This window comes from Penaeus vannamei, chromosome 35 (genome assembly GCF_042767895.1).
Source record: "Penaeus vannamei isolate JL-2024 chromosome 35, ASM4276789v1, whole genome shotgun sequence".
Taxonomy (NCBI): Eukaryota; Metazoa; Arthropoda; class Malacostraca; order Decapoda; family Penaeidae; genus Penaeus; species Penaeus vannamei.
Window position 1 is genome coordinate 10,508,217 of NC_091583.1, and position 12,500 is coordinate 10,520,716.

At 35.7% G+C, this 12,500-nt stretch overlaps 1 protein-coding gene across 1 annotated transcript in view; it reads right to left on the minus strand.

The window, feature by feature from the left end:
- NSD (Nuclear receptor binding SET domain protein) overlaps nucleotides 1-12,500 on the minus strand; it is a gene marked incomplete in the record, with an annotated part of 47,907 nt that overhangs the window by 34,984 nt on the left and 423 nt on the right. Inside the window, 4 exon segments of the mRNA XM_070114119.1 lie at nucleotides 3,850-3,987; nucleotides 4,103-5,946; nucleotides 7,147-7,237; nucleotides 9,438-9,601. Of these exon segments, the coding sequence (XP_069970220.1) occupies nucleotides 3,850-3,987; nucleotides 4,103-5,946; nucleotides 7,147-7,231 (2,067 nt within the window).

Sequence of the window (12,500 nt, forward strand, 5' to 3'; positions counted from 1 at the left end):
CCATCAAAATTACTACAATGTTACTGACATTACTAACAGCAGTATTAAGTACAAGAAAATACAATAGAAAATCAAGGAAAAGAGTAAACAAGTAAGACAGTTTGTTCTCATAATTGGCTTATTGGTGACGTAGTACTTGTGAGGCCATCTGTGTGTAAAAACAATTACCAATTTAGACAAAGAGGGCATGGTATGTACACACATGCCATCTCTAGCAGCACATGATTAATCATGCATCCACAATCTTGCTGCATGAATGTCTGTTTCCTCCCTCTTGTTGCTATGTTCTACATACAACAGGCACCCTCCCATCAACCAATCTATTTTGCTTCTTGGACACACCAGATGCATCAGATCTAGATCGTCTCCATATGCCCAAACCATCTCAACGCTTACTGCTCTGTTCTTTTAGACAACTCTCTTAACACTCCTGTTTCCCTGCAGACTTCATCCCTCATTCAAACCCTTTCTAGTTAATCTGCTCATACTCCTTAGACAATTAATCTCCAATGGCTCCAGGTGACTTATGTTTAGCAGCTATCATACTTCTACTTCTGCTGCAAACAGTTGGCAGAACCATACCACAATGCAGACACTTTTGGCTTCACACTTCATGCTCTATATTTCCACAGTGCTAGAATGAAAAAACAGTCATTGCAGCTTCATTTTCAAATCAGATACAAGTGACATGTCAAAATATGCCTGGCACCATACAACAGCCTTCCTAAAACTCCCAATTCTATCTAATCCTATTATCTGAGTAATCCAAAACATATCTTTTCTCTTCTAACCCCCACCCTGTTATTCTTCTACTGAACTTTTACTATTAATTACTATATAATTACTGAAACATTACACACACTATATCATTTGCAGGTTCACTTGGCACTCTGTTTGCTGTCATTGAATAAACTTAATTTATTGAAGAGAAAACAGCAGGAAATATGGAGGATATGGATAAATTAACATCTGAATAAACCAAAAAGTAGTATGCAAGTATTTCAAATCATTCTTGAAGACTTCTTGAAGACCAATTTGCAGTCAAACACTATCTATCAGTCACAAATTCCAGTGTCCATAACCTTTCATGCATACTACACCTGGCTCTTCCCATATGCCCCAGAGATTAGGCCTTTGATGCATTGAGTTAACCATATCCATACTCACCAAAATCACAACTCACTCCTTTGCTTTCGCTACTATCATTACCAAACATTTGACCAATTACATTCTCGAAAGTCCACTCCTTTCTTTTTTATTTCATAATGTGCTAGCATACATTTTATAATGTATTCCTATACAATATCAAATATTGCTATCTGTCATATTTTTCTGGTCTATATCAATGATAAAAAAGGGGATCCCATGTATTTTCCAAATTATAAATTATCACTACATGCAAAAAGAATTTGGCAGGATCTAGGCAAAAAGGCTGTAGGTCTAGCTCACTTAGTTTCCTAGACTTTGTAAGATCATCCTGAACAATCAAGGGAAGAACAAGAAAACACACAACTATGCCAAAGGCTTTTTTGGTATACAGTTTCTCCAGTGCATGATAGCTTGAAGAAGCTATATACCAAAAAGGCCTTTAGCATATCTGTGTATTTCTTGTTCTTCATCTCATTGTTTTATATCCAGTTTATGCAATTAGGCCTGGTCAGAATGGTGATAATCAACAAAACAAACTGAGTCCCAGATTCAGATAAGGTTTGTGGAATCTTGGCTTAATGAAGAGGTAAAAAGCTCAAGTTTTACAATTGTCTATTACCAGAGCAAAAGCCCATTTCATTATGACAATATCAGCCTCTATTGCTAAAAAAGCAAATTAGAGAAAGAGAATCCTCAAATAAGAATTACAGACTAGGTATCAAATATCCTAACTTCTCAGCCTGTACAATGGTACAATTATGGTACATACGACTTCATAAATTATGCAAGCCAAGATTGTGGCAAATAGCACTTTTATGACAACAGTCACAAAACAAATAGAACTTTAAGTTTGGAGGTATGACTTATACTAAGCATCACAATTCCTAAACCATTCCTTGATGCCCTAACTATATACACTGGAGAAGGCCAGTGAGGTAAGAGGTAACCAATGTCACTACAAAGAGGTCACTTGGCTTGACATTACTATTAACAAATGCATTTAATCAAGTTCCATGCCTTGGGGAGAATTTAGGGGGCACTGAGTCTCTGCTCCAGGGAATATTTGTGGCTGACTGGACTTGCCCCCGGGGCCATTTTGAGACACTGACAGTATGGTTAACACTGCCCTAGACCAACAAAGTGATACAATTTCTTTTTTATATCACTTGTTTCCAAATCATTAATGCAATATTTTGGTTTATTCAGTGATACATGATCTTCATTTCAGTTGCTAGATTGAACCTGTAGTAGCCTGATTATGCACATATGAGTCCATTTAAGTAAATTAGGTGTTACACTCTGGGTAAAAGACCGAATGTGATTACATCAAAGAATAAATTACATTTCCCCCCCCCCCAGAAAATAAGGGACTATGCAGTTATATACAAAGCTAGTTCCATGTCTTCAGTACTTCTCCTTTGTGTATTATACCTCAAGAGCCACACTGACAGAGTGCCATATGACAATGGGAATAGATGACAGAGACTGATCATGTACACTAGAGTGGAGTTTACTCATAGACTCACGGCAGCAGCAACAGAGTTCAATGTTTTGGTCAGTGACATATCTCTGGGACAGCAGCAACTACAGAGCTCAATGTTTTGGTTAGTGACATATTTCTGGGACAGCAGGCAGACGACTTATGTGCTAAATATTGCTCCTTTCATACAAAACAATTGCCAATCAGAGCATTACACATCCCGTGCTCCTTCACGCAATTCCCCAACATATGTGATGTGTGGACATAAGGGTACCTTATAAAAAACAGCATAAATATAATACAGGTATCAGAGTAAAAGTAAAAGGAGCCACACCAAAGTCAGCCGTGACAAGAAAGACACATCACCCGCATCCAGAAACAAGTCAGGTAGGTTGTGCATATTATATATAGGCTAATGCTCAGTCACATGTAATATAGTTGTAGTTAAAAAAAAAAACAGATGGTGATAAATTATGCGAACAATAATATAGTTCTCTGCCGTTTTGTAAACAGAGGAAGGTCAATGCATCCTCCCCATATCAGTCAGGGGCATGGACTATAACAAATTACATGGAAAAAAAAAAATAAGTGCTTAGAGAAGAATGGAAGGACTGACAGAAATTAAACTTTGGGTTAGAAAGAAAAAATGGAATAGGGAACAGCTCAAGGTAGAAAATATACCCAAGTGCATATAAGAGAAGAAATGGCAGTGTCTAGGTCATACATCTCACAGACAAAGAACAAAGAAGGCAACAGATTGAGGCATAACTAATACAACAATGTTGTGTAAACAGTATGTTGACATATGGCTATTCAAGGCCTGGAATTGGGAAAAGAGGATAGAAGACCAGAAGAGTGGTGGAGATTAAAGGAGGCATCTTATATTGCTATCCCACAGGCAAGTGATGTATTAAGTGTGTAAATATATCATTATTATATACATAGTTTTAATAGCATGGCTGTATTTAATGTATACTAGTCTTTTATATACATACTGTTAACCTATACCTCACTCATACTGTCAACATGCATACACAAATACACACACTTAAATGCTGATATATATGTATACATACAAGAGCTATATATCTAAAATACATAATAATGCCAGCCAAATGCACTGACACCTTTGGTGGTATAAATCTCGATTTTTTTCAGTGTGGCTCATTATATAGCTTAATATAATAATAATAATAATAATAATAAAATTTGAAACTTACATATTCAAGGCTAGAGTTGAGCAATGCTTCAGACTGGCGAAGTTGTTCTCTCGATTGTTTCTGACGTTTCTCTTCATCTGAGACATCCATGATTTGGGGTTTACGCACAGTCCTTCCTGATTTTGTTGTTGATGCAAGCTGAAAATGAACATTATAACCTTCATGTGATCCCTTTCAATGTGTTATTCATTAAAGTTCAATTTATAAATAATAACAACAATACAGTAATAGTAATTAAAAAACTATATCCTACCTCTCCAGCAACTTTATCTTCCACAGAGTGTGTGACTTCTGAAGGGGATTTCAAAACTTTAGCAGTCCCCCATAATTCATCCTGAGAGTCTTGAGAATCTGTACACGATGTGGTGGATTCATTTGCCAGCGGTATATCAAATGTATGACTTCGCCGCAGTCTCTTCCTAAAAGTATTATCCGTATCACTGGCCTGGAGCACACACTCCTCCTTGGTAACATCTGACTGCCTCCTTGATAAACGTTCAATCCTTTCTGATGTCCTTAACTGCATGACTGAATTTTCTGATCGCTTACGAAGGCTCAAGCGCTTGCGTCTCTCAACGCGGGTGGAATCTACAGATTCTTCACTATTTCTTTCTTTGGAATCTGATGTGTCTAGATTAACTCCTGCACTTCGCACTTCTTTGTATTGCATGGGAAGGGAGTTATCAGAGAAGTGATGATCAGGAATGCTAGATTTTATTTCATTTTCAAGAACCCTACTGCTGCCCTGTACTGAATTTCCTCGAGACTCCCTAAAATTATAGCTATCACTACATCCTTTAATAATATCATTTTCTCTCTCCTGTATACCATCAACTCTACTTTGTACTAACTCATTTCCATCTTTGGCTTCAGATAATTTTTGTACTTTGCTTGCATCATCAACCTCTTCTTGGTCCCCTTCTTCTGACCTCACTTGCCAACTCTGAATCTCACTATCAACTGCTTCATCTAACCTTAGTCTAACTCTTGCTTCCTCTTTGGAAGAAACTTTGCTTTTCTGGTCAGGGCTTGAATTTTTGGAGTTTGAACCTTTATTTTTCTTTGGGCTATTTGAAGTGATCTTCCTCAGTTCATTAAAATTCAAGGTACCAAAGAAAAACCCATCTTCAGTCTTCCTTTTCCTTGCTCTTCCATATCTGCTCATTGCAGCTGTCATGAAATCTTCCTTGAATGCTTGTTTCAACTCCAGATCTGAAACAAGGCTACCCTCTCCACTTTCATGGCGTACCTTTGGTTTACTCCTCAAAGCCTTTGCTTCTCCATTGCTTGACAATGCATCATTTGGTTCATCACTTCCAGTGAAGTTTGCTCCCTTCTTGCGCTTACTGTATTTAGTATCCACCTTATGATGCATTTTTGCATTTTCAACGGCTTCATGAGATGCAAGTTCATTTACTACATTTCCTACCTCTGATGATAGTTCTTGAGAGGAGTGTGGTTCTTCTGCTCTTTGATAGGAAGTAGTTAAATTGCCATACTCATCAAAACACAGGACTGGCTGAGGTCCAGAAACAGATTTGCTCTTTAGATTTGGTTTTACAGATCTGAGTTTACGTTCTCTCTCTTTATGTTGTCTGTCTTCCTTCTGGTCTTCACCTTCACTCCACTCTGTCCCACTTTCTGATGATGAGTTCACAGAAGGTTCATTCTCATCACTTCCACATGTCCAATGGTCAGTCCCTTCCCCATCCTCTTGTTCATTCTCACTATCCCACTGATGTGTTTCTTGCTGAGCTAGTTGTCCCTGAGAGCCAAGCCAATCATCATGTGCATTCTTAGCTCTCACTCCCTGATTTTCATGGATCCAGTCACCATCTAGCATTGTATCCTCATCACTCTCCTTGTCTGGATCAACAGGAACTTCCCAACGCTCCTGGCTTGTCTCCCCATCTTGATCTGGATCTGTTTGGTCATCCTCATCTTCTGTCAGAACATTATTTGGCATCTCTGTTCCCTGAGACATACTATCAAAATGCCTCTCAACTTCCGTTGGTATGTACAAGTTGCTGTAGTCTATGGTTGGCAAAGGAGAGGCATCCTCTATCGAGGCTTCACAATTTGTGTTCTCTTTATATCCTGTAAATAAAGACAAATACCTGTTCAATTCATTTCTTACTAAACAGGGGTAATATCTTTAGCAGTTGAAAGATGAACATTATTTTTAGATATAAATATTTAGCAAATAAAGATGTAAAATCATCCAGCCAAAATATCACAATCCAAGAAAAACCAAGTTGCAAATTAGGAATGTGTTTTCTCTTTCCATATGAAAAAAGTTGATTTGAATTGCATTCATGCTGATAAGTGTAGAAAAGGTATGGATGAGATTGAATATCTTCACAATACAAGAAATGTATTTGACTGGTTTTGAACATATCTTCATCAGAAATACATGTATTTCTGATGGAAGATATATTTAAAACAGGTCAAATATATCTCTTGTATTGTAAAAATATCAATTCTCATTCATACCTTTCTACAAATCAATTTGAGGACAAAATTTAGCACTATACTGTATGTGTCCATGTGTATGGATATATACAACCACTTTATCATAATATTCCTTAAAAATCATCAGACACAAAGTTTGAATGTCCCAAAACACTCACTGTATATCACTTTTGTTCATGATATGTATAGATATATAGTCTCCAGAAAAGTAGTACATAAAAAACATACATTATGTATGTCGAATCATGCATACATATTTCTGGCTTAATAGGTATATAATTTTTTTCATACTTATCTTAAAGTAGATTAAGTAAAGTAAATACTAAAAAAGCAAGTACAATTTCTTAAACAAATCTAAAACTGCCACACTACAGAAATTGAAAAAAGTTCACAAAATTAACCAAAGCAACTTATGTATCTAATCACAGCATTACAGAATCAGATGCCTCAACAGCAAATGATGGTACACTAAATCGAACTAAAGCATCTTCATGGCACTGACCAAACTTAAATAAAAACCTTAAACATTTACTCTTCCAAGCCAAAAAACAGAAAACGAAAAGGATACTACCTTACTTCATTCCAAAACATATTGATCTTTTCATTAAATACATACACAACATTATCACCAGATAAAAACCTTACCCATTTTCGTTCACAATTTAAATAATTACATATATATGTGTATATGAAAAAAGGAGGAAAAAAATACACAAAAAAATCTACAACACAACCAAAGACAAGAATTATACCACTACAAGCAGCAACAAACTAGAAAGGAGGCATAATAGGGAAAAGATAAATGGGATTAGTAGCCTCACTGACCATCTGGGACATCCTCGGTGGTGGTGGGTGAGTAGTATCCCCCGACCCCATTGGGTGGGTCGGGGGAGGCCTCACAGTACTCCATCACTGACTGTTGGGGACAATTAATTCCACATAAACCAAGAAGGAACTACAGACTTTATATATAAGAGGCTAATAAATGCATAAATAAAAAAATGTATAGACTGGCACCTTCGATTGGATTCCTGGACACTGATCCACTTTGGTATTTCAGTAACATGCTAAATTCACTGTGAGTAAAGTACTTTACAATCCAAATTCTTGGTTACAGGATCATATCACCATGTCCAAAAATAAGCATTCCAATCATTAACTTATAAGTAGAAATACAGTATGTATCAATATTCTACTTCCAAAATACCAAAACCAACCAGAACTAAGATTCCTCTTGTAAAATATATTAACCAATTAATGTGGGGTACTGTACCATCCACAGTAGTTTTGTCCAAAGGCTCCACAAGCACTTGGCTACCAAAGAGCCAATTAGTGAGTCCACTTGACTTCGCCAATTTTCCTTGACTTTTACAATTTTTTTTATCGAATGCTACTGATATTGATAATGATAATACTGACATTATGATTATTATGGTATCAATAATACTAAAAGCAATATATATATTTTTAAAAATCTTTCTGACAATCAAGGGAAAGGGTAAGCAGGTGAGGTAGATAGGATTGGTAATTGACTCCTTGGCAACTTAGCACTTGTGGAGCTATTTAGGTGTACACACAATTACTGAAATCATAGAAAATATGGAACGTACTTTCTGGCATAAGTAGATTGAAACAGGGCTCCTGAAGACAAATAAAAAATGGTGACAAACAGAAGTGATTAATAGTAGTATTAGCCACACTAACACTAAAATTTCCTAAGAATACTAAAACCAGGGACAGAAAAGAGTAAACCACATAAAATATACCATGTTTCTCTTCTGCACAATATGAAAGGAAGAAGAGGAATAAGGCATATGAATTCAAATAGATGTTTACAATACCAATGTTTCTTTTTCAATCACTATGTAAAAGTTATTATAAAAAGTAAAAATACTTGCAACTTACCCCTTTATTTCCTAAACTGAGAAAGTACCATGCCAAACCATTTCTTTTATATAAATTTTGCTCTTTTCCTCAAGTCAATAACATTGTAACTTTAGTAATAACATGTAGCTAAGATAATAAAGCATGACAGAATCTTCTAGTTATAATTCTATTGCTGCTTCTACTCATATGCTGTGGCCTCGAATCCTCCTTTATGACACTGTAAACTCAGCTCTGGCCAGAGGTCTAGTGAATAAAACAAATCTCTGACAAAGCTCAAAAATTTACACTATGCTAATCACAAGTATTTGTTATCAAACCCATCAGCAACAAGCCATGTGCTATCTTGAAATTAATGGATTAAGAAAATTTTGATTCTTTTTATGATTTCTAAAACACTTCTTCCCATACTTATTCATCCATAAAACTTATCGATTTCAATTCCATACCAATGTATATGCAACGTCTAAAAATTTCCTAATTCACTGATAGAAATTCAACTTGTTAAAATTTTCATTTAAGGTTACATTTCAAATCATACCCTAAAGTAATTTCCATTGCCTTGTATATTTCAAATTTCACATGGAGTAGTCACAGCTGAAGTCATATTAGGGACTAAGAAAGTAATCATCAACCAATATTTCATCTTCAATTAAGAGAAACTTAAAAAAATATAAATGATAATACTTGTGAAGCAAACACCACTAATATCAGTAGATTTTATAACACCACAACAATAATCGTTTCCATAGAATCACAACTATCTAAATCTCGACTTTTAAAATCAAAATTTCATATCCTCATGCATTTTACAAACTTTAACATTATTTGGTCAACTAATAGAGGAATACATACTAAATGATGTTTAAGTCACTGATCCCTGTCCCAAGATGCCACATCCTGGAGACAACCCCTAGAGGCCAATCATCCTCCAAATTAAACATTCAGTTATAATTATCCTACGAATCAGAAAGCTGAAACAAGCTGGGCCATATAGCAGGACCTAGATGACTGATTTTAGAAAACATTATAGTGAGCTATATATATAACAGCTCTTTGGTATTTACTTGAAATTTCATGTTTTCATGGCAATTAACACAAAATATCACTAATAAGCCAAACAAACTTTTCTAACACAAAAGCCTTCCATGTCAAATCTAAGTGCCTTTGTTCATCTTTGAAAAGTATTTTTCCTTCTATGCAAATAGTTTCACTACTACACCTTCAGTTACCTTTCAATTTCCCCAACACCTGAAGATCAGAGTCACTGCTTGAACTTGGATCAGCGGAATCAGCATCCGGTTTAACAGATCATCAACAATTAAGGTCATTTAGTAGAGTATCTTCTTCCTCCTCCTGGGAATAATCAATTTTTTCTTACTGGGGCACTCTGACACTGTCAATACATTAATAACATACATATGAGCTAGACACACTCCTCTATGGTGAAAAAATCAAACAAGGTGAAGAGAAACAGATATAGACGATAAATGCATAGAAATCTGAACCTGGTCTATGGTCTGGTCATGAGATTAACATGAAAGACAAATGCAGAATGTATATCTGTTTGAAAAACATGATAAAAAAAGGTTTAGATACTGTGTTTATATGGGATTTAGGAAAACATATGAAGCTTAATTTCCACTAATCTGATCATACTATGAAACCAGACTTAAGTCATCACTTAATAAGCCAGACCTAGACACACACTGGGCAACTTGGCAAGCCAGAACAAGTATGTTCTTTGGCTATATCTTGCATTTTTTTGAGGGGTATACAATAATTACACTAAATTATTAAAAATATAAACACTGTCACAAAGATAAAAAATCTGATAAAAGAAATAATCTGTGAATTTAAGGCATATCATCAGAAATGAAGAAAATGGGTTGTGACAAATGTCATACCAATTGGGCAGAAATTCAGCAGCAGGCCCGATCAGTAAAATGCAGTGACAAAATGGGGGCCTGGAAGGTTTAGCCTTCACCTTATGAAAGTTTGTTTCATATGACAAGGTTTGTGGATTCCCAGGAGTGACCCTAATGTTGGCTACAGTGGTAGGGACTTCGTCTCAGACGCATGCAGTCACTTTGTATACATCTCACATACACTGACCACCTGTAGTCCAAGGTTGCCTTAAGATTTCTTACATATGTTATCCTAACAATTACAAATGTTTTGAAACAAATATTTTCCTAGGATTAGCTCACCTAGTTCACCAGATTGCATACCAAAGCACGGCTAAAAGAGTGACAATTCAAAAAGTAAGTTTGACTCCAGATTCATATGGGTGGTGGAACTTTGTTTTTTTATGGACTTGATCATAATAAATTATTCTAGGATTCAATGAAAATTACAGGTACATGTGAGATTACAAATTATGTTTCTACAGTTGTCTTCATGCTAAATTCATGGGGCCAGTGATTTTTTAGTACTTTCTAAGCTAATTCCATTAAATCTCTCTTGTTTCACAGCCATCCAACCTTGCAATAATTGTATTTTGTTTGAAATATTTACTAATATATTCGTGGATCTGTTGTTTTCCATATCAATTGATCAGTTCAAGAAATAAGTGAAAGTATTGGGTGTATAATTGTTTACAAAGTATGCAACTCTCTGAGACTAAAGTCCCTATTACTCCTGCCAACAACCTTGCGGGTACCTCAGTGAATCCATAAACAATGCCATAAGTACCAAAATCTTTCATAACCCAGGTACCTTGCCCCCACACCCCTTCTTATCACCAAATTTCTCTATCAGGAGCTCTGACCCCTATTCATATGCCTTGGACTTGCCTCCACATGGCAATTGTCTTCATTTCTCACATTATTTTTTGACTGGATAGATTATTTCAAGTATCAGGGAGTGCAATTTGTTTCCTCTCTTTATTTATGTTATTAGAATTTTCATCTTAGTGCAGTTATCATGTAAATGTAAACAAAAGTATTATTTACATGTTGCACAACTTTCTTATTATCAACTTGCAAAGGAAATGCCAAACATGTCATTACAGGTTACATTCACCTAGTTTTATATGACTGTGTGAAATTAAACCAAAACTTTACCCAATTTCCACCATCTTTGCTGAATTTAACCTACTAATACAAGAACAAAGCTCTACCTAATATGTAATTAATAAACAATTGTCCTAGATACTTAGAAACCAACCACACCAGCTGTTGGAAATAGTCTTCTCTTATTAAATAATGGGCCGTGCTTAATCCAAATTTGCTTGAATTTTGCTGGAACCTAACCCAAAGGCCTGCAATTTCAAGAGTACACTCAGTGGCACACTTATTGAGTGATCACAGAACCGACAAAGGCCAATATACCTCACACACACAATTCAGGGCAAGCTTACAACTGGAAAGCTGCTTTATTTTCATGAATATATAAGGTCAAAAAGCTCTTATCTTACCCAATCTGGTGGGAATTTGTTGGCCTTTGCCAAAGCACTGATAGTTATGGAGGTTGCAAAATGACAGGCCAAATTACTGATGTAAAGGTATCTTCAAACCTTTAACTACATTAATTCTCATATTGGGGGAGGTACTATATTTTAGTGTATTCTATATTCTATTCTGTAGTAATTACACATTTTAGCTCAAGCTTGGTGTGCCATTTCAAAAAAAGATTAACCAGAATTAATGACAATAACAGAAGTAACCTTACCAACCAATTAGCATAAAAATTTCAAAATCCTAATTTGGAAACTCGAAACAAATTCAGTCAATTAGTCGTAACTTCTGAATTTCTGTTTTAGCCACGGATGTCGTCAAGAGCTGGCCCCTCCCCTCTCACCAGTAGAGGGATTCCTCCAGTGAACGACATAAAGACTGGAGAATAGTCACACTGACGCCTACAAATATCTTTAACAGCCTTTTCACAAAAATATCCACAAGCTTTTACTTGGGAATATCCACACGCTTTATCCACTGTTTACATTCCTCCGCCACATTTCTACAAAATATCCACACGCTTGTACACTAATATTTATAACCACACACTTCGTTTACAGCATTTCCGCAGAGTATCCACACAGAAAAGCTTTAAATCCAAGGTACTTCACCAAAGCAACACAACATAACTGGGGAAAAAACAATATTTTTTTTACATCACAATTATCACACACTCCAGTTGAGAAAAAATAAAAAAACAGATTCGCTACGAAAATACAAAAAATAAATTAAAGAATAAGAAAATAACAAAAAATAAATGACCGATAACACACACACAAAACGAAATAAATAACGTTATTTCCCCTTAACCACCTACATATCCTGGGAGCGAAAGAG